Source organism: Lygodium microphyllum, chromosome 20, assembly GCF_053477565.2.
Source record: "Lygodium microphyllum isolate KBCC chromosome 20, Lygodium_microphyllum_v1.1.10, whole genome shotgun sequence".
NCBI classification, from domain to species: Eukaryota; Viridiplantae; Streptophyta; class Polypodiopsida; order Schizaeales; family Lygodiaceae; genus Lygodium; species Lygodium microphyllum.
The window spans coordinates 74,630,709-74,654,360 of NC_141154.1; the positions used below are offsets into that span (position 1 = coordinate 74,630,709).

A 23,652-nucleotide genomic window follows, 5' to 3' on the forward strand; every position below is an offset into this window, starting at 1 on the left:
TGAAACATTTGATGCCAAAGTAAAATATTATGAAGATCGAATTCACACTACAACAACCTAAATATCCTCTACTAACCAACCAATCCCACCAGCTATTCGTGGAAAAAGTCAACACAGCTGTAGCTCATCAGATTTTGCTGTCCCGGGGTATGCATGCGTTCATGTCCCTGGGCAACAGCCCCAGAAACATCTATCCATTTGACATTTCCAGAATAATCAATGGTTCTTCTAGAATGCACACAGCACAAAGGTGTTGTTCTATTGAATTAAAGAATGCTGAAGAAACAATTTACAAGGGCTTTTGCCCCTTCTCCATGACACCTTTTGTATCTAAAAAAAAGGGAACCAATGGAGATTTCTGAAATCACAACATTACACCTCACTTTACACTGTTATCATTTCCCATATAAGTCGGTCCTGTCTTCACTGAGTTGTGACGCTCTTGGCAAGGTTTCGGGGTTGATCCACATTGTAACCCCGAAGAACGGTTAGATGATAAGCCAAAAGCTGCAATACAACAAAGAAGGACCACAGCTTAGCCATGATCGAATATGAGCTGCAATTGAGTGAGAATAGCTTACTAGAATAGCTTACTATAAAGAAGCCCATTTCAAAGCAAGAGAGTACCACTGCTTTAAGTAGTAAAGAAAAACACAAGTCTCCAGGAAATGGTCACAATATACCTGGAGGGGAATAATATTGATGATTGGCTGAAGACAATCCTGGACTTGAGGAACCTCTATGACTCGGCAAATACCATCAGGACACATAGATGCAGCATCACCTTCAGTGCACATCACTATTAGCCTCCCCTTTCTAGCTTTCAGCTGTTGAATGACGGATTGTTGCTTGCTGCACACATGTCATTTAAAGAAATTTAGAGTGACACACACATTCTGAGTTTTGAAAGATCAGACTGAGAAAAGAGCTATTGCCTTGAAGAAGCATCACGAGTAGCTATGACAATGATAGGCAATGTTTCATCAACAAGAGCTAAAGGTCCATGCTTCATCTCGCCAGCAAGTATCCCTTCACTGTGCATGAGAGCAACCTCCTTCACCTTTAAAGCACACTCCAAGGCAGTTGCATAATTATAGCCACGTCCAAAAACAAGAAGGGACTGTTCCTCCATCAAAAGTTTTGCCAAGTCTTTCATATCATTATCAAGTTTAAGAACCTGTCGCACCCTACCTATTAACCATCATCACATCTCCCAATCAGGTTCTGCATTATGAGAGTCTCAAACAGGTGTGCTGTGTACATAAGCCTGAAGAATGGAACTTACTTGGCAAACTGAAAAGATCATCAATAATGGCTTCTCTTCTTTGCTTGCTTGATAAAGAATCATCCCCTAGAGCCAAAGCTAGTATAATAATTACAGCAATTTGACTTGTGTATGCCTGAACCAAGGACAAGGAATTAACACATTTTAGAGCTCACATGTGCTGTTCAAAATATTAATACTAGCACAGTTTCTAACCTTAGTGCTGGCCACGCCAATTTCACAGCCTGCATTTATATGTACACCACAATGGGTCCCACGAGCAATGGCACTGCCCACAGTATTTGTGATACCAACACATAGAGCCCCATTCGACCTAGCATATTCTAGAGCCTGAAGAGTATCTGCAGTTTCGCCCGACTGACTCACAAAGATAGCCGTGTCCTCCCGATAGATAGGGCCTTGTCTGTCAAGCAAATCACTTGCTATCTCCATTGTGACAGGAACACCTGGCATTCATAGATAAGCATTTTTGTTGGAAAACATACTATAGTAAGGAAGTAGAACATGGGCCAGGAGAACCAAAAAAAGGCAACCTTACCAGATAACTCCTCAACAATTGGCCTTGCTGCAAGAGCGGCATTATAGCTAGTCCCACAACCAATAAAAATAATGCGCCGACTCCTCCTGATAGTCCTAAGGTGATCTTTTAGTCCTCCTAAGAGAACCCCTTTGACCTTCAAATCCCCTCCTTGAATAAGCCTCCCTCTCATTGTTGTTGTTAATGACTCAGGTTGCTCATGTATCTCTTTTTGCATGTAATGCTCAAAATTACCCTTTTTGATCTGCTCAACTTCCATCTCTAATGTGGAGAGAGCGCGCTGAACAGAGGCAGGTCTTACTACATGACCCAATCTCCGTGCTTTGTCGAATTCAAATTTGAAAATTGAAACTGTGCCTTCCTGAAAAGCAGCATCTTCATTCTTGATGTGATATTATCAGGAACAAGCTGAAGTAATACATTTACAATTCATACTCACCTTCATGTGAACTACCTCGTTGTCTTCGATAACTAAAACCCTTTTTGTGTGTTCAATGATTGCATTTGCATCACTGGCTAAGAAGTATTCTTTTGGCTTCCCATGCTCTTTGGCAAGCAGTGAAGTATTTTCAACAAAAGAATCCGTCCTCTTGTCTCCAGCTTCCTGAAAACCTTTTTGTTAACATAAGAAGAAACTAGCTCCTTTGACTAAATAATAAATATATGAAGCATCCTTTAGCACAAGAATTCCCAAAGGACCCAACTTGCCTTGACACCAAGAAGAAGGGGACTCCCACGTTTGCAAGCAACTAGTTCATTAGGATAGTACGGACTTTTAAATATTAATGCATAGGCACCTTCCAATTGCCGCATCACTTCCATCACCACCTGAGTAAAAGGAACTCGTTCACCTAAATAAATATGCCAAATATAAGTTGCTTACAGTGGAACAGATTGTCCAACATGATTTGATATTTAACAAAAGCCATTAAGTACCTCCATTGCTAGCTCTATCCTCTGATAGGCTGTCATAAACAAACTTTGCTAGCTTTGGAATAACTTCAGTATCAGTTTCTGATTCAAATTTGAAACCATGCCTTAGAAGAGTCTCTTTTAACACCTGGTCAACAGCAATTAATCATTATTTCACCCTTTTTAAAGAAGAAAACGTTACGTCATCCATAAAAACTGAAGCCCTACCTACCTGGTAATTTGTTATTATTCCATTGTGAACGACAAGAAACTCATTTCCCTCGCCTGAAGACTGAGGATGGCTGTTTGTCGGTGACGGCTGCCCATGAGTAGCCCATCTTGTATGAGCTATGCCAACATGAGAAGGGAATGATTGTTGCAGGTTCAACTCTGATGCATCAGCCTCTATAGCAAAGGAAGTTTGACAACAGAGTTATATACTCATCATTAATATGATGCACTCTCACTCTCTCTCTCTCTCTCTCTCTCTCTCTCTCTCTCTCTCTCTCATATTCGGTAATTAATTATGAAGAATGCCACATGACTACAAAGTATCAGACAAAGTGATCGAAGAGATGGCAGCATGCCAAGGAGCAAGATCAACCAAGGTAAGAAAATCTGCATACTCCATGGTACTCGATTGCCACCTAAGGACACTTTGCGAATGGCCAATATGGTTGTGCATACCAAAACAGGAATAAACAATGAAAGCATCACATATAGCCCAGCTGCACGGATACTCTAAATTTGGGGTTTCCAAAAACCCAGTCCTACAGATGCAAGGAGGTTCTGCAACTGAATGTCAAATTCAAAAGAGACGAGAGACCATATGCATGGAGCAACCGGGCAATCCAAAGACCTATGACGAGAGGTTTCAGCTATAGTGCAAAAAAAGCAAGAGCCATTTGAATGGTGCCTCTTAAAGAGGCCAACAACAACTGGGAGAGACCGCCCACCAACTAAGATAGTAAGGCATGATTCATTCAAGATGTTCAAGTCATGAAGATGTACAATGTAGAATCCAAAAACTTCATGAAAATGCTTAGGCATTGTGGTAGAGAGAGAATGAGTGGTAAAGGTAAGGGTATAGAAAGAGATAGAAGGGAGAGAGAGAGAGAGAGAGAGAGAGATGAAAGCAGAGGTTTGAGATAGATGAAGGGGAGAAGAAAGGAGGAGAGTAAGAGGATAAGAGAGTGAAACCAACCTTCCTCCTCAAAAAGGGTGGTGATGACCTGATTAGTTAACAATTACAGCAAGCATGAAATTCACATAAACTGAAAATACACACTTGACCACTTTAATCTTGGACAATGGATAGCTTATTGGCCCCAAAACTAGTGCCCCTTTCGGTATTTATTTATCTTTTATTGCCAATGGATGGAGTACAACTGAGATTTGAAATCTCCCTTGCTAATCCAAGTGCCTCTTGCTATCAAAACTAACCAGCAAGCCTTCAAACCAATTTGCCCCTTGGCTTGCTTGGGGGTTGTGTCAGAGTGCAGCGGTGCGGAAGCGTAGGACTGAGAGAGAGAGAACGCAGAGAGAAAAGGGAGAGAAAGAGACAGTGTACAATGAAGATCTGCTGTATAAAGAATGCTGAATACAAAGATATACACGGGCGCAGTGCGCTGGACTGCGTGTCTCCACCTCGACGATGCGACCTGCTGTCCACCTCGAAGTCTGCTGCAGTCTGCACTGTCTGCTGTCTGAAATCTGTGAACAGAGACAGAAATCTGCACGGCACCGGTCTGTAATCTGCGACAGAGAAGAGTGTGTAGACTGCTGGAAACGTCGGCAATAAATAGGCGAAAAACCACCTAGAACGGGGCGCCAAAATAGGGCGCAGCCTGGAATAAATCCGCTGCAGGCAGTCGGACTGCCACGTGGCAGTCCGACTGCTGCAGGTCCGACTGCAGCAGTCCGACTGGACTGCACCAGGCTGAAACCTGCCTGGCTGTGATCTCTCTAACACCCCCTCTCAGAGCCTGGGCAGGGCAGAAGCCTGAGGGATCTGGAATGTTGCCGAAGTAGAGCCTGAGGAAGCGCCTTCGTAAACAAATCCGCAAGATTGTCCTCCGTCTTGCAATACTCCACAGTGATGGTCTCATCCAGAAGCTTTTCTCGGATGAAGTGGTACTGGATCTCAATGTGCTTCGTCCGGGCATGAAAAACAGGATTCCTCGCAAAGGCAATGCAACTTTCATTGTCACATCGCAGCAATGTAGAATGAGTCTAGGGGCACCCAAGCTCCTCCAACAATCTCCGAAGCCACACAACCTCGCATGTGGTGGAAGATGCGGCCCGATACTCCGCCTCAGTAGACGAAAGGGCTACCGTGGGCTGCTTCTTGCTACTCCATGAAATAACACCTGCACCCAAAGTAAAGCAGTAACCTGTTGTAGACCGCCTGTGGTCCACGTCACCGGCCCAATCCGAGTCGCTCCAACCTGCAAGTACAAGATCTGACCCATCTGTCCCTGCGGGGTAATGAATCCCCAAATCAGACGTCCCCCTCAGATACCGAAGTATCCTCTGAGCAGCCTGCCAATGCACCGTCTTAGGTTCACTCATGAACCCTGCCAAGAGCCCAACAGCAAAACATAGATCAACCCTCGTGTTGAGAAGCCAAATCAAGGACCCTATCAACTGTCGATAGCGGGAAGCATCCGCCAAAGGAGAAGCTGAGTGGGCAGTGGCCTTCCAGTTCGGATCCATAGGAGTAGAGAGGGCCCGACAATCTTCCATCTCAAAAGTCACCAAGAGCTCCTGTACATATCTCTGTTGGGAGAGAAAGATCCCCCTCTGAGACTGATAAATCTCATGGCCTAAAAAGAAATGGAGTAGCCCCAAATCCGTCATCTCGAACGTCCGATGTAAAGCTGACTTTGTCTCCTGGACCTGTTGTGCATCATCACCTGTGACAATCAAATCATCAACATATAATACAAACAGCACACAACCATCCTCGGAAGTGTGAACATACAGCTGCGGATCGGCCTTGGACCGCCGATATCCCAACTGAGTCTGGAGGAACGAATCAATCTTCTCGTTCCAAGCTCGCGGGGCCTGCTTGAGACCATACAGGGCCTTCTTCAACCTGTAGACTTTCCCATCTGAAGAACCAAAGCCAGGAGGCTGCTCAACGTAGATCTCCTCCTTCAAATCACCATTCAGGAAGGCCGACTTCACATCCAGCTGATAAACAGGCCATCTCCTATAGCCAACCAAAGCAAGAACAGCTCTAATGGTTGCCATACGAGCTGTAGGGGCAAAGGTGTCATGACAGTCAATCCCTGGGCGCTGGGCAAAACCCTTAGCAACAAGGCGAGCCTTGTGCTTATCCAAAGTACCATCACTGAGATATTTGGTCTTGAAGACCCACTTGACTCCAATCACCTTCTTCTTCGGGGGGCGTGGCACAAGTGACCAAGTGCCATTCCTCTCAATAGCCTCCAACTCAGCTTCCATAGCTTTCTTCCATGGGGCGGACTGTAAAGCCTCCTTCACGGAGGTGGGCTCTCGATCCTGCATAACTCGGGACATCAAACAATAATTGGAGCAAACAAGCTCCGAAGAATGCGCCTGGTGCCTCCGTGACCGCCGCGGACCATCCTGCGGTCCCCACTCCTCAGGAACCCCCTCGATCCCTGAATCACGGAGTGTGTCACGGGCCCAGCGAGGAGGATGCCGAACCTCCCCTCGTCGTTCTCCATCAGTAGAAGACTCTGGAATGTCCACCGGTGGTAACTCCGCAGAAGGATCCGGTGGAACAGTAGACTCTGTGTCAGAAACAGAATCATAATCAAACGGCACAGGCTCCAGTGGAATTGTAGAAGGAGCCAAACTCTCCCTGGGATCTCCAAGAACGGGATGCTCCTCACCCGTTGAAGAAGCCGGAACCTCCACAAACCGCACATCACGGCTAGTATATACATCCCGCTTGACGGGATCATACAGTCGGTAGCCTTGGGACTGGGAGCTGTAGCCAACAAATACCTGTTTTCGGGAAGCAGCTTCAAATTTGTCACGGTGAGCCTTGGGAATGTGAACATAGGCATCACACCCAAAGACCCGAAAGTAAGAAACATCTGGCTTTGTCCCAAAATAAGCCTCAAATGGAGTCATCCCTTCCACGGCCGAAGTAGGGGATCGATTAAGGATGTGGACTGCAGTAGCCACAGCCTCGGCCCACAGAACCTGAGGGGTCTGTCGGTGCTCCATCATGGTGCGCGCCATCTCGATCACACTGCGGTTCTTCCGTTCTAGAATACCATTTTCTTGAGGAGTATTGGTATTGGCAAACTCCTGGTGAATTCCTCTATCTGCACAAAACCGAGCAAATTCATTAGACACAAATTCACCTCCCTTGTCGGATCGCAAGGTCTTCAACTTCCGGCCTGATCGGTTCTCCTCAAAGAGAAGCCAATCCTTGAAGTGCGAGAAAGCTTCTGATTTTAGTGCCAAAAAGTAGGCCCATGTCATCCTGCTGTAGTCATCCACGATCAGCATGAAGTACGAGCTCCCACGCAGGGACTCATTCCTCATAGGGCCACATAGATCCGTAGATACTAGCTCCATCGGTGAAGTAGACCGCCGCGAAGCTGTGTGGGGAATGGCATCCCTATGCTGCTTCCCCCGTATGCAGGAGACACATGGCTGCTGGCTCACCACTATATCCGGCAACCCTCGAACAAGCTGTCCACGTGACGCCTTCCGAAGATAGTCATAGTTCAGGTGACCAAACCGAGCATGCCATAACTCAGACTGTGACTATGAGGTAAGAAGAAGAGAAGAGAGGGCAGTGGAAGACTTCAGTTTGTAAATGCCGTTCTCCTCATATCCAGATGATAGAACCTTCCTCGATTCACGATCAAGGACTCGCACAGTAGAACTGTCAAATTCCACCAAAAGACCAAGGGAGCAAATCTTATGAACTGAAAGGAGATGGTACCCCAATCCTGGTACATGCAAAACCTCTGAGGTATGGGTGCCACCTCGTCCATCCGGAATAAGCTGCATCTTACCCCGACCTGCAATAGAAACTGAAGAGCTGTCTCCAATGAGAACCTGCCCACGCGAAGGTCGCAGCTGGGCAACACCATCTGATGAAGGAGTCATGTGCCGTGAGGCACCACTATCAATAATCCACTCTCGAGATTGGGGAGCCGCCATCGCAGCATCAGAAGCATTCGGTGAAGCGTCCTCAATGACAACTAAATGTAGAAATGCAGCTGATGAGGGTGCAGCCACCGCTCCAGAATCCTTGGTTTCCTTCTTCTTGGTGTTCTTCGAGTCTTTGTCAGGGCAATCCTTCTTCCAATGGCCAGTCTTTCCACAAATATGGCATGTGGAGTCTTTGTCCTTGTCCTTCTCGTTGTCCTTCTTGGACTTGTTATCCCCCTTCTTCTTCTTTTGGTCCTTCCCCTTCTTCTGAGAGGCTTGACCTGTCAACGCCTCCGTCTTGAAAGCATTCTGTCCCTTTAACTGTTCCTCTTGGTCCAGGACCATAGGAACCAACTCTTCCCACCGAAGAGTAGACTCTCGCCCCGAAGCAATAAGGGCAGAGTAAAATGTACCGAATCGTGGTGGCAACTGGGACAAGAGTGTGATCGCCATGTCTTCGGAGGAAATTGGCTTCCCCGCATTCTGAACCTGCATCTGTAGCTGCCTTAGCTTGTTAATGTGTTCCCTTAGCGAAGAAGACTTATTGACGGACAAGGTCCGCATCTGTACCTCCAAAGAAACCCTCTTCATCAGGGTCATCCGATTGTACATTTGATCAAGCTCCAGCCATATCTCACAAGCCACCGTCAAGTGCTCGATGTGAGCGATCACGGCTGTAGTGCATGATAGAAAGAGAAAGGATCGAATCCTGGCATTCAGTTTGTCCCAGTGAGACTGGGCCCTGGACAACTCCGGACGAGCATCGGAAGAGAGTTTGGACACATCTCTTACCGAAGGCCGGTCAATATCTTCCTGGACCAACTCCGCCAAATCATAGGACTCAAGGATGGCCAACATCATAACGCGCCAAATGCGGTGGTTGTCGCCGTCGAGCTTCTAATCTGTAGGAAGAGCCGGTAAGACAGGCACCTTCCGGTCCATAATTGCCTGGAACTCCAAGTCCATCTCTGTAGACATCTTCACCTACAATGCCTTCTCAAACGCAAAAGCAGCCCCCTCTGACTGAGTAAACTCAGCCTGCTAAGGCTCTTCCGCGTCCCGAAGCTTCTTCACCCGCCGGAGGCGATGAAAAAGCAAAACCTGCACTTTTAGGTTGAAAACTCAAACTTCCTCCGCGTCAAACAGCAGCAAATCCACCACCTGTACTCCTTTCCTGTGCGCCCACACTCGTTTCAGCCTTGTTCCAAGGCGCAGCCCTCCTGTCTGCCCTTAAACGCAAAAAACGCAAATTTGTGTCGCGATGGAAACTCCTTTTCAAGTTGATTCTACGCTCAGTCAGCCCTCAAACACTGCTCTGATACCATGTCAGAGTGCAGCGGTGCGGAAGCGTAGGACTGAGAGAGAGAACGCAGAGAGAAAAGGGAGAGAAAGAGACAGTGTACAATGAAGATCTGCTGTATAAAGAATGCTGAATACAAAGATATACACGGGCGCAGTGCGCTGGACTGCGTGTCTCCACCTCGACGATGCGACCTGCTGTCCACCTCGAAGTCTGCTGCAGTCTGCACTGTCTGCTGTCTGAAATCTGTGAACAGAGACAGAAATCTGCACGGCACCGGTCTGTAATCTGCAACAGAGAAGAGTGTGTAGACTGCTGGAAACGTCGGCAATAAATAGGCGAAAAACCACCTAGAACGGGGCGCCAAAATAGGGCGCAGCCTGGAATAAATCCGCTGCAGGCAGTCGGACTGCCACGTGGCAGTCCGACTGCTGCAGTCCGACTGGACTGCACCAGGCTGAAACCTGCCTGGCTGTGATCTCTCTAACAGGTTGGCCTTCACCCTGCTCCTTGAAAGACAAATTAAGCCTCAAATCTGATATGGGATGTCTAGCCTCTTGAATCTCCCTAAAATTCTTTAATTTCAACTACTCGAATTCGACTCCTAGGCCCTCAATTCTGAGCACACATCCTAGATGGCTATCAAACCTTAATTTCTATTGTAAATTAGGCTTTACAACACATCTTTTTCAATATCTCCACCTCTGATGACTCAAATGGTTGGATTTTGCTTAGATAACTTGAGAGATGGCTAAAGGATAAGAGAGATTGATGTAGAGAGAGAAATTTCAGAGTTTTATCACAAGAAAGGCTGAAAAACTGCTATTGCCTTACTCAAACAACCATGGAAGGTGTCAACTACAACTTAGGACCACCAGAAAGGTTGCTACTCCCTCCTATATGCTATCACTCGCACCAAAAGAACCTTGGGCTGCTGCCACCTACCTAGGGGGCTCCAAACTGTTGTCACCTGTTGGAGGAATGATCCCTAGTGGCTGCAAATAACATCAATAGCATCTCCTTGCTCTCTAACAACCTCCTCTTCTCTCCCAATGACTAGAATAGACTTCCATCAGCCTCCAATAACATTTTTCCACTTGTATGGGCAAGTTTTGCCAAGCGCCAACCTTCTAATCCCATTATCTAGCTTATTAAATTAAATCAATTTAATAATTATTCGTGTCAAGAAAAATAATCCCACCAGCCAATAATTAAATTGGCTAGGCAAATTTGTCTTGCAAGTAACCTTGAGCACTTATTGACCCTTAGACTAGTATTAATTAATTGATTAATGCCTAGTCTCTAATGTCACCACTGACATTAATGGTCAATAAATTATTCTAAGCCCAATGTGACACTAGATACCGCCTAGTTCGTATCATGCATAACTTATTACAATTTTTGCCCTTGGTACCAACTGATATCTTGAGATCCCAAGTTTCACATGATGGAATAATAATGACTTGCACTCACATGTGCAAGTCATCTTTGCACATTTGATTAACTTTTAATCAAATGCTAAGCAAAGCACTAAAATTTCACATCCTTATGACAGAGAGGGAGAGGCAAAAGAGATGAAATAGAGATAGAGAGAAAAAAGTAAATGTAAACATAGATAAAAGTGGAAGAGGGACAAGGAGAGATAGAGGATGACTCAAGAGGAGAAAAAAGAGTAGTACATATAGATTTAAGAGCCAAGAGGTAGTTGAAGAGAAGTGTGAGATCAAATGCACAAAGATCCCTTTTTTATAAGGAGGGTGAGGGCTAAGCAATAAGTTCAAACATCTAAGTGGATTATTTAGAACCCTATGTTATGTTATGTTGGAACCGCTCTGAGGTATGGGAGATCATAGGAAGTCTTACCGGTTGGCATATCTAGAAGGTGCGGTGTCGAGAGGCTTTTAGGCAGAGAGAGACTTTCAGTACAGGCGACCTTAGCAGAGCTCTAGACCTCCATCATCCGCTCCCTCCGTGGCCGATGGGATTAGGTGCATGGCGAGTCCAAGGCTCGTTAGGAGCTCCGATGTCATTTCATGCGCACTTGGGGCAGCCAAGACTTATTTTTCGTGATGCATGTAGGCAGCCCCAAATGTGGCGATACACCCCCCTCCATGGCTTCTTGCCCCCAACCCCCCCAAACCACCCTGAGAGGCTTGTATACATGATATATTTGTGACTTTCATCAGCTCCAACTAGTCTATTGAGCATGAGCACTCCGTTGTAATCAGTTTTTTTTTAGTAATATAATCACCCACATTTTATTTGCAAAAAAAAATGTTATGTTGGACAATACACCAACCGTATGAAACGTCTTCGTATAATTCTAATGCACAAATCATACAAATCCATTGTGTGTGCAAGAAACAGAATGCAACTAGGCCGCCAATATTCGCCAAATGATCACTCTTTCTGCATTCAAAAGGGTTTATATTGAGCCAACCCACCATCAACGTAGCTTGCAGATTTCCACCAAGCTCTACCCTTGCAGAGACTCCATAAGGAATTGCCATTAACCATTAAGCATGCATGATCCTTAATAAGAAAATGACATATCCAATTTGCAAATGCTTCAAGTCCAAGTAAGGGAAGGGTTGCCAACCAAGCAAAGAGTCCCAAATCGTTACCTATAAATCATAGTGCCCTTTCGGCATAAATTGTTAGCAAATTAGTTAGCTCATGAGTGAGTTTGTGCTTGTCCTATGGGCTAGGCACATTATGATTGTGTATTTCTTTTTCTAGCGTCTAATTTATTGACGCTTGATTTGAGCCTACTGGGCATTATTGAGCTTGCTAACCTGATTTTATTTTTCCATTTATTGTTGGCTGACTTTTTGCTAGTTATGGCCTATTGATAGGCTGGTTGCTCTCCTCCTCCAATCATTCATCACTTGCAGGTCTTGTTGGAGACAGGAAGCCAATGCCAAGTCCTACACACCTGATGACTCACTGTTGTATACAATCGTCTCATGTCTGGGTATGTGGATTCCATTTCCTGAGCATATTTCTCAGTTCTCTCTTTGTAGTGTTCTTGTGTTCTTCTGTTTCTCTCTTTTCTCACAGCCTCTCATGTTGTGCAGTCTATTATAGCAGTCTTCTACGCTTTCATCACTGCACCTACTTCTAACATGGTATCAGACGTCTGTATTCAGTCCTGGAGTACAGCTTTCTGCTATTGCAGGTCTGTGAACTGCTGTTCTTGACCTTATCTGACTGCTGCTGCCCAAGAGACCTGATTCTTGTGCAAAATGGCTTGTTTCCAGTCATCTGCTGCCTGCATTCTGACATCAGCTGCCTAGGTTTTTTATTTGCTGCATTATTTAATTACTGTCTATTCGCATATAATGCTGTTACAGACTGCATTTTGCCTTCCAGGATCTGCTTTCTCAATTTTTCTCTTCCCTCCAGGCTGGATGACTGTTTCCAGCTCTGTTGGCTAAGATTGATGAGATTTTCCCTGTTGCAGTATTCGTTTCTATGGTCAGCTGTTATCAATTGCATGTGAACTCGTGACTAGTACAATATGTGTTGTGTTTTGGCTGTACTCTCTCTCTGTTTCTCTTCTTTCCCTTTATCTAGTCATCCTATCCTCTCCACATGGCACCCCCTGCTGCTTTACTAATGAGAAACTTCCATCGCCCTGACTACCTAACATGGAGTGCTGTTATGAAAGTATGATTTGTGTAGAAGCATTTATGGCATGTGGTTTCAGGAGGTATTGTGCGGCCCCGGACTCCAAATCCTCTTCCAAATGATTGGGACTCTGACGACTATGAGGAAGTTGTGCTTTACATGGGATATAAATGATGCTTTTGCACATTCCACTCCTTCGATGGATTTCTAAAGAGGTTCTACCAACGGTCACCTCCTACATGACGGCTTTAGAGATGAGGGAGAAGCTCCAAATGTTGTACGAGACTCCATCCACCATGCGTGCAGTGACCCTCTATGGTCAGCTCCAATTTCATGTTATACATCATCATGAGTGGTTTTCTGACTACAATGGTGGTACACATGGTGTTGTCCACTTGGGGGATAACTATGCATGTCAAATTGCAGGTATTGGCAGTGTGAAATTGGAATTTCAGCATGGCTCCATGTTTGTTTTGCATAATGTGAGGCATGTACCTCAGCTCAAGAAGAGCTTGATAAGCACAAGGCAACTAGATGACGAAGGCTATCATATCACCTTTGGGAATAGCAAATGGAAAATTTGTAAGGACTCTCACATTGTTGCCAACGGCTCTAAAAGTGATACTTTGTATCCTTTGTATGTATCTAGCGTGCATGACCATGTAGTCGCCATAACCGCATAGCCAAGTGTTTCTTTGTGGCATAGCCGGTTGGGACACATGAGTCAAACTGGAATGAAAATGCTTTCTCGTTTGGGTTATTTGCCGTATTTGAGGTATGCTGATTTTGAACAATGTGATCATTGTATTTATAGTAAGCATGCTCAAACGTCACATAAAAATTTTATATCTCTAAAGTCTTCACCCTTAGAGTTGGTACATTCAAATGTATGTTAGATACCATGGTTATCTCTAGGGGGAAAAAAGTATTTCATTACTTTTGTTGATGATGCCATACGTAAAGTATGGGTTTATCCAATCCATCGTAAAGACGAGGCCTTGGATAAATTTGAGAAATTCCTAGCACTTCCTGAAAATCAAACCAGCAAGACATTAAAGTGTCTTCGCTCTAACAATGGTGGAAAATATATGTCCAAAGCCTTTCAGGACTTTTGTGACATCAAAGGAATTAAAAGGGAGATCACCACCCCTCACAATCCACCCCAAAATGGTGTTGCAAATCATATGAACGGGACCATTCAAAACAGGGTCCGGTCCGTACAATGCTATCACGTGCCGCTTTACCTCGTGGATTTTGAGCAGAGGGTTTTATGACAGCCATATACTTGTACTTGATTAATCTATTACCAAACAAGTCTTTTGGGGTTTTTTTTGGGCGGGGGGGGGGGGGGGGGGGGAGGGAGTCTCTCAAGAAGCGTGGCGGGCAAGCCACCTTCGTATCCTCACTTGAGAGTGTTTGGCTATGAGGCTTTTGTGTACATTCACAAGGAAGAACGCAGCAAACTTAAGCCAAAGTCCTGCAAATGTATTTTCATAGAATATGGTGATAAGGGTAAAATAGGGTATAGATCATGGGATCCCAAAAAAAGGAAATTTGTACGCAGTAATGATGTTAATTTCCGGAAAGATCGCATGCACAAATAGCCTGAAAAGATTGAGGAAGTCAGAACGGTTGTATTCCATGGAGATATACCGATAGGACAACAAAGAATGCCCACTAGATAGTAACAAATACCTGCTGTAAATGGCCCTGAAAATACAGGGAATAATGCTGAAAATGATCGGCAAGATATTGCCTATGATATACCACAATTTCAGTAAGAACAAATGCCTTTGGAACAACCAAAACCGGCTGCACAACGAGCTGAACCTGCAAAACAGCAAGCTGTTAATGCAAATTTGCAAGCTAAATAGCCAGCAAATCTTGATCATTGAATCTGTACATCGACCAAAATGCAAAGAGTGGCAGATACATTTGTTCTTGGTGTAAATTATGTGACCGATTATGTCATGTTAATAGATTATGGTGAGCTATCATGCTTCAAGGAAGCAATGGACAGAAAAGACAACAAGAAATGGCATAAGGCTATGCTATCAAAGATGGAATCTCTCATGAAAAATGGCACTTGGAATTTGGTGTATTTGCCTAAAGGGCAAAATACATTTGCCAAGGTACAAAGCACGACTGGTTGCTAAAGGGTACAAGCAAGAACATGGAATTGATTTTGATGAAAATTTTTCTCCTGTAATCAAAATGACTACTTTGCGAACCATTTGGGCTTGGTTGCATCTGAAGATATGAAACTCATACAAATGGATGTAAAAACAACTTTTTTACATGGTGATCTGCATGAGGAGATCTATATATAGTAGCCTTAGGATTTTGTTGCAAAGGGGAAAGAGCACATGGTATCTAAACTCAACAAGAGTTTGTATGGGCTGAAACAGACACCACGAGAATGGTATCATAAATTTGATACATTTATGCAATCTCAGGGATTCCATAGATCTCACGTTGATCACTACTTATACATCAAGAAGACAACACATGGCAGCCTTATTCTCTTGGTTTTGTATGTGGATGACATGCTGATTGCAGACAGGGATGTTCATGCTTTGGACTCCTCGAAACAAAGCCTACACAATAGCTTTGATATGAAGGATCTTGGTGAGGCCAATCATATTCTTGGCATGCGTATACCCAGGGATAGATCGCAAGGTCTTCTCTATCTGTCACAGCAGGAGTATGTCACTAAGGTTTTGCAGCGTTTCAATATGGAAAAGGGGGGAAGCCATTGGTATACCATTGCCTCCATATGTGAAACTTAGTACAGATGACAACCCTACATCTGATGATGCAAAGGCTGAGACGGCCAAGATTCCTTATGCTTCAGCTGTTGGTAGCTTGATGTATACTATGGTTGCTACATGCCCTACATTGCATTTGCAGTGGGACTGGTTAACAGATACATAGCATATCCTGGCAAAAAGCATTGGGAAGCAATGAAGGGTATCATGAGATACCTTAAGACCACAAAGGACTTGTGCATCTACTTTAGGAAGCAGAAGTCATCTGTTGTTGGCTTCACGAATGCAGACCATGCCGGTCATACTAACTGCAAGAAGTCTACTTCAGGATATGTGTTCACATTCACAGAGGGAGCAGTCTCTTGGATATCCAAGCTGCAGAAGTGTGTTGCATTGTCTACTACAGAGGCAAAGTGTGTGGCTGCCACTGAGGCAAGCAAGGAGGCTTTATGGCTTTCACGTCTAGTGAGAGAGCTTGGCATTACAAAGGTTCCTATCCTCCACTGTGATAGTCAAAGTGCTATCATGCTAGCACGGAATCCTATCTTTCATGCAAAGACAAAGCACATACAAGTGAAGTATCATTTTATCAGGGATGTACTTGACAGCAAGAGCATTGAGCTTATCAAGGTACATACAGATGATAACCCTGCAAACCTTCTCATGAAGGGTCTTCCAGCAAAGTAATTTGCTCATTGCCGCCAGATGATGGGGGTTGGATAGCATATGTGTATTTTAGCTTTGTACATACATAGACTTAGTTGATTCTTTCCTCTACCTTCAGGCGTGTTGCCTTTAGGTGGGAGATTATTGGGAATAAAGGGTCACCGTGCGTTTTTGCAATGTTCAGGTGTGTATGCACCCTTACACATGTACTATATATATTATCAAAAACCTAAAGTGGTACTTTGAGATTGTACCCACATTGAGTCTTATGCTCTCTCTCTCTCTACTCTGCACTCACTCTCATTGTGCGAACCATAGCATCGCGTGTCTCGATCCTCACGCACTCCGTTGACACGGTCCTCAATTAATCTTTAAACTAGTCATCAATTTCCTCTTTCTCTTGCTAGTCATCAGCTTCCAAAGGCCTAAAAGGACCCAAATTTTGGTCTAAACCAACATTATCAGCTTATTCTCCATCCGTGTGCCTTGTCCAAGATCATGCATTGCACTTTTCCCAATACTTTGCAAATTTTCAGATCGAGAGGCATCATCCCTACTTGATCCTATCTCACTATCTAAAGACATTCTTGCTATAATACTTAGCTGAATACAATTTCAACAATAGAGCAAAGCTTCAAACCTTCAATAAAGTGCCTCAGACCAACTAATTCGAGAGCATTGATAGTATCCCAGCAATGGAACCATGAAACCTTCCTCCTCAGATAGGGTGGTAAATAACCTTATTAAGCATTAATTACAGCAAGCATAAAATTCACATAAACTGAAAATGCACACTTTACCACTTTAATCTTGGACATTGGACACCTTGTTGGCCCCAAAACTAGCACCCCTTGCAGTATTTCTTTATCTTATATTGCAAATGAAAGGAGTACAATTGAGATTCTTTAGTCTTCTCCGCTAATCCAAGTGCCTCTTGCTGTCAAAATTGACTAGCAAGCCTCCAAACCAATTTTCCCATTGGTTTACTTGGAGATTCACCCTAATCCTTGAAAGACAAATTAGGCCTCAAATCTAATATGGGATGTCTAGTCTCTTGAATCTCCCTGAAATTCCTCAATTTCAGCTGCTGGAATTCAAATCCTAGGCCCTCAATTTTGAGCACACATCTCGAGGCGACTATCAAAATCCTAATTTCTGCTATAAATTAGGGTTTATATTGAGATTGACTGAAGTCTCTTCCTCTAATAGCTCAAACTGCTAGAAAACGCTAAGATAACTTGAGAGATGGCTAGCAAGATGAGAGAGAACGTTGTTTTCCACCAGCCCCTAAAAACGTTTTCCACTTGCATTGGTAAGTTTTCCCAAGTGGCAACCTTCTAATCCCATTTTCCAACATTATACAACTTATTAAATTAATTTTCAAAATATTAATTTTGAAATTAATTTAGTAATTATTCTAGTACTCAAAAATTTAATTTCACCAACCAATATTAAATTGGCTAGGCCAATTTGTCTTCCAAGTATCCTTGAGCAGTTATTGACCCTTAGATTGGTATTAATTAATTAATTAATGCCTAGTCTCTAATGTCACCATTGACATTAGTGGCCAATAAATTGGTCTAGACTCAAATCTGATACTAAGTACCATTTAGTACCTGTCATGCATAACTTATTACAACTTTTTCCTTCGACACCCATTGCATCCTCCAGGTCCTTGGCCTATTACCATGAGATAATTGTCATGTGCATCACATGTGCTAAACAACCTTACACATTTAATTAATATCTTAATCAAATGTTATCTACAAGATTAGAGCATCTCAAAATTTTACGTCCCCGTGACACCCACACTTCCAACGACCTTCTACAACTTGCGTTTGGCCTTCACCACTCCATGCAGTAGCTAGTGACACTCCTCATCTAAGCGTCTCCTACTCAGCTATGTTTGCAACCTTATGGTGTCACCACCTTTCTCTTCCATCTTCCACAACTGTCACTAGCATCTCTAGCATCTATTGGGATTTGCGTTTGACAGTCTCTCTCTCTCCAACACTCTGACTGGTGGTCACAACACTTGGGATCCATCTCTAGTGGACGTCACTCTTCAACACTGCATTGCTCTGCCCTTGGGCATTCTGTACACTCTTACATTCATTTACAGCATTCATTCACTTCAGAGTTTCTACTCTTTTTGTTTGTCTCCATGTTTGAGTTTTGAGTTTTGGTGTTTTGCATTTAGGGTTTGAGTTTTGCTTCTCTATCTAGATGTGGACTTCGAGTCCTAGCAAGTCTTCTTCTATGCGAGAGCATGTCAATAAGATTCGGCAATTGCAGATAAAGCCTAGAATGTAGAGAAGGTGATTACCTTAGGAACATGGTGATAACTCTTTTGTCATAGGAGCCCTGTGATTTGACGGTGCTCATGATTGAGGCCATAGACCCTTCTATAGCTCGTAATCCATCCAAGCTTTCTGATGATAAGAAAGTTGAGTTGCTCAAGGTATAGACACATTGGACAAATTGAACGCTCGCATCCGGTCTTTACTCTCTCTCTTGCACTCCGGTTGTTATTGCTCACAGAGATATGGTTGAAGTTGGATTAAATGTACAATCTCATGACTATTATGAAATGGATGCCTCTAGGGCAAGCATCATTACCTGTCAAATGCGGTATTTCTCCCCATCAAGCTTTTGATCTAAAGAAAGAGTTGATAACACAGGGACCTTGCAATCCATAATAGCTTGAAACTCCACGTTAATGACAGAAGACATTGTCACTTGAATAACCTCCACAAAAACAAGAGCAATCCCCCTGACTCCACACATGGTGCCTGCTAGGGCTTTCTCCGCTCATCCCTAACAAGTTTCAACCACCGGAGGTGATAAACATTCAAAATTTGCTACAAATAGCTATAAACACAGCCTTTTCTCCTCTCATTCATCAACAGCAAAAACCTGCAAAAAACAGCAACTTCACTCCTTTCCCGTGCTTCACCTATTCGCCTCAGCTTTTGAATGCTGAAAATGCAAACTTTTGTTGCAAAGAAATCTTCCATTCAGATTTGCCCATGATCAATCGGCCTTCTACATTGCTCCAATACCATGTTAGAGTGAGAAAGTGCAATGAATGCGGAAGTATATGGACAAGACTGAAAGACAATAAACACGATAAGAGACAGTAGAACACACAAATCTGCAGTGAATGAATGTTGAAATGAAGAAGGCAAATATGCAAACAGGTCGTCAAAATATCTCCTAGAGCCAATCTCTCACACCACCTAGAAACAAGAGTGAGTGTGGGCTAATAGAATGCTAGACATAAATAGCTGAAAAATAGCCATCAAAATTACCAGGTCAGCCAGCTAAAACCGATTAACCAGCTGCCAAACTGCGGACTGCACATAAAATAATGAAAAAAACCAGCAATCTGATCAGAGGTGCTACCTAGCAATACTGTTTGCCACAAACTATTCGGCTTCCACAAAACAAGGTGCCTGCTCCTACTAACTACTACTAGAAATGCCCAAACTGACAAAAAATGCGTACTATGCCCAAGAGAACTAATCGTACAATTGTAGCCTGACAATGCCAATCCAAGGGATGACTAAATCTCTAATAAGTTGCCCTCCCTCTGCTCCTTTCTAGTGTTGGTGATGTAGTCATCCCTCACGACTCTCCAGTGCCAAAAAGGGAGTGCGAGAGGGTGGTAAGATGGGGCCAATGAGCCTCATCCATATAGGTATATAAGTGCAAAGGATCTATAGAAGCACTTCCCTTCCGCATTGATTGAAGTCTGGCAAGTTTTCAATCTTGGAGTTGGGATTGACAAACAGTAAAATGGCAATTTTTCAATCTTGGAGCTCTTAATGGGTTGTTTCTTGACAGAGAGTGAAATTGGCTCCTTGTCCAAGCTAATGTGAGGAGACATTTTGGTAGTCTGTCCAAAGGTGGGAAATCTATGGTCACAAATGCTATCCAAGATACATTGTTTGATAGACATAGAGAGTTGCTATGATTCTTATCTATTTTCAAGAGTTGGTATGATCGACGTCAACATCAGGTTCTCTTCAAGGCACCTGGATGGTTGTTTGCGCACCCACTACATGGGTATCCAAGGTCCTTCCTGAGTTTCACTATTGTATTATCAAGAACCACTATCATTATATCATTGTATTGCACCAAATCACTCTTGATCTAAGAGAGATGTTAGCAGATTAGTCAACTCATGAGTGAGTATATGAGTGAGTATATGCTTGTCCTATGGGCAAGGCACATTACTATTGTGCATTTCTTTTTCATGCATCTCATTTATTGGACCTGATTTGGCTGACTAGACATTATTAAGTTGCCCGACCTGATTATTTTATTCATTTATTGCTGGCTAACTTTTTGCTAGTTATGGCATATTTAATTTATAGGCTGGTTGCTCTCCTCCATTCGTTCGTCACTTGCAACTTTGCAAGTCCTGTTGGAGAGAGGGAATCGGTGCTAGTACCCACACAGATGGTGACCCACTGTTGTACATGACCATCTCATGTCTTAGTATATGGATTTCATTTCTTGAGCATACTTCTGAGTTCTTTCTTTGCAATGTTCTTGTGTGCTGCTGCTTCTCTCTTTTCTCACAATCTCTCGTGCTGTGTAGTCCATTACAACAATCTTCTACACTTCCATCGCTGCCAAAATTCAACTAGCAAGAAATAGGTTGATAGTCCATTTTTAGGGAGAGTTTTAGCCGTATGGGCTGATCAACATTAAGGACATGCCACCATGAGGCCTGAATTTGAATGTTGCTATGTGAAACAACCATGTCTTTTAAGAAGAATTTAGCAATGGTAACCCAAGGCTGCTGCCCAACATGCTTGGCACTACACAAAGCCCATCAGAGGGCTGTCATGTGTGTCTCCACTTCTAGAACTGCACCTGCTCCATTTGTTTAGGTGTACATGTATGATCCCAAGAAGTCCAAGTAATGCCAAAATGTGTAGCCTTTTTTCCACAACCTGAAGCAGATGGACCACATGGTTTCCTGCAATGTAATCTTTGACCAGGGCAGCAATGATAAGTCATATGAGATCCTAGGCAAATCATCTAGGAAACTTTGAGACCTGCATGGAAAGGCCATGCTTGTGATCTCCAGTAAACAAACTATTCCCGATAGAAGCTGAAACCCAATCAAGCAGTTGCTTAGATGTCTCATAAATGTTGTCTTGCATTACCACCTTCCCATGCTAACCCAATGTCAATAAGTCTCATTCCATGTAACTTCTGAGAGGTGATTTGCAGGTGTTGATGTGCAGCCCTGAAGCTGAAGCAGATAATTCCATATGTCCATGGCTCCGTGAATAATCTCTTTGAAACCAGCCTTCCTTTTGGAGAAAGGTGGTGGAACCCTGATTTGCAACTGCTTAGAACAAGCAATTAATACATAAAATAAATAATTAAATGAAACTCAACACTTTACCAACTTTGGGCTATATTACCCCATGAATAGAGATGAGCCAACACGAATTGGCCCCAGAACCTTGGCACCCCTTGCAATATTCCTCTTTACATTAATTCTAGAAATTAATGAGCTACAACAAGGAAAGGCCAAAGCTCTAAATTTTGAGAACTTGAAATATCTCCAAGTTCCGTCAATTAAAACCCTGAAGGGACCAGCCTAAGAACTCGAAATCCCTCCAAGTTCCATCAACTAAAATCCCCCTTTTTAATTCCAACAAATCAAGGCATAATCCCCATGACTCTCTCTCTCTCTCTCTCTCTCTCTCTCTCTCTCTCTCTCTCTCTCTGACTGACTATCTCTATGGACAAAACAATGGCAACATAACAATATTGAATTTCAATTTCTTGGAATGGAATGTCTCTGATTGATGCCTAAACTTTCAGCCTATCATCTTTAGGACAGGAATTAGACATTTCACAATATCATATCACAAAAACACAAGCGCATCACAAAAACGCACACGCGTGCACGCACACGTGTATGTACTTCCCTTCCAAAAAGGGATAATAAGCTGTGAGCTCTCAAGGTGACTCGATGCCTTTGTTTACCAGAAGCAGCCCTGGGGATGCAGATAGCCATACTGCAGATCTGATCGCCCATAGGTTTGGCTCCTATTTCACCAGCAACTTCAAAGCTGCTACAGGCAGTAAAGCAGTCATAGATAAGCCATCCTTCCAGACCTCATTATTGAGTGATGATCTTGTGAATTGCCTACTTCCTATCCCTAAGGTGACAGCCTAACAGTTGAAACTTGTGTCCATAATCACGAGAATGTGGCTGCAAGTCTTGCTAGGTGCATCAATCAGTAGACACCTATGTTGACATGGTATGCTCATGAAAGTCTGGGCTCTTGACCACTCCACCATTTTAGATTGTCCACCACCTTGATACAGTCATAAATGCAGTCAAGCTTCACTGTTCATTCGCTTGCAAGCTATCCTATCTACACTTAGGAACAACACCAACATGGCTCTTGCCCATTCCTGTAGCCAATAGTTGGAGGGGAGTCACCTGCGTTGTGGGTGTTTTCAGTCCATGTGTCTTATCTCAGGAGAATTTTTAAAAAGGCTACTTCTGGAGTGACCACCTTTATACTTTGATTTTAAAAATGAAGATTAAGGGAAAAACAATTGGAGCGGAGCCACAGGCCTTGTGGGCGATCCAGTCTGTGTGTCTTATCTCAGGAGCAAAAAAGACTGTTTCCTGGATGACCACCCTATAGATAACTGAATTTTAAAAATGAAGATCATTTTATGATGCTTGTTTCCAAATTAAAGCATGTCTCTCTGCTCTCCAGACTTTAGATCTAGAAAATACATAGCATTCTAAATACAAAACACACAATTTGGGAAGAAACTTAACAGAACAGGATTGAGTTATGACCCGACCGTGGTAGAAGGTGGTGACAAGCTTCTCGATCTTGCCTTCTTGTCTGAAAACAAGGGGCGGCGGGGAAGGCAGGCGCACTCCGGCTGAGGTTGTGAAGGGCTGTGCCAGAGGGTCTGCGTCCAGAGAGATGCCTGCGGAGTCGTACCCCCGGTACTCGAGGCGCCGCAGGCCATTGAACAGCACCTCCACGATGTGCCGCCGCTCCCTCGCGGCGTCGTAATTGAGGTACGCAAAGATGCCACACATGGTTGGAACAAAGTTTGCCTGTGCGCTTCTGACGATGATGGCCTCTCACAGGAGACGAAACAGATCTTGCATGCAATCTCTGCAGGAAGTTGGATATGGAAAATTGATTTGATCGAAGGTGAAGATATGAAGGAAGGTCGTGCGCGCACACAGAGAAGAAATTTGGATATGGCAAATTGATTTGATAGAAGGTAAAGATATAAGGAAAAGCCCACAGACAGACAGACACCGACCGGGGGGGGGGGGGGGGGAGGGGGGATTGGGCTGAGTCTTCCAGAAGAAAAATAA

General features: G+C 43.7%; 1 protein-coding gene across 2 annotated transcripts; it reads right to left on the minus strand.

The window, feature by feature from the left end:
* Nucleotides 1–223: 223 nt before the first annotated feature.
* GFAT (putative glucosamine-fructose-6-phosphate aminotransferase) lies at nt 224–23,637 on the minus strand. Of its 2 annotated transcripts, none has more exons than XM_087701569.1 (11): nt 23,118–23,637; nt 2,968–3,140; nt 2,760–2,883; nt 2,528–2,674; nt 2,263–2,423; nt 1,824–2,184; nt 1,481–1,731; nt 1,286–1,400; nt 936–1,191; nt 684–852; nt 224–507 (listed from the first exon to the last, which is right to left on the minus strand). In XM_087701569.1, the coding sequence occupies exons 1-11, from the start codon at nt 23,362–23,364 to the stop codon at nt 424–426; spliced, it is 2,088 nt and encodes a 695-aa protein (XP_087557695.1). In that variant the 5' UTR covers nt 23,365–23,637; the 3' UTR covers nt 224–423. The 2 variants fall into 2 exon arrangements, with proteins under 2 accessions (XP_087557695.1, XP_087557694.1); XM_087701568.1 differs by having other exon boundaries at nt 2,263–2,435; nt 2,540–2,674; nt 23,118–23,630.
* Nucleotides 23,638–23,652: the final 15 nt, after the last annotated feature.

Bases quoted from the DNA above. Each gene is read 5' to 3' on its own strand.
- GFAT (XM_087701569.1), bottom strand. From the start codon at position 23,364: ATGTGTGGCATCTTTGCGTACCTCAATTACGACGCCGCGAGGGAGCGG. The intron at 3,141-23,117 runs GTCGGGTCATAA...CCTTTGCTATAG, and splicing joins TGTCACCACCTTCTACCACG to AGGCTGATGCATCAGAGTTG. The intron at 1,192-1,285 runs GTAAGTTCCATT...GATGGTTAATAG, and splicing joins TGATCTTTTCAGTTTGCCAA to GTAGGGTGCGACAGGTTCTT.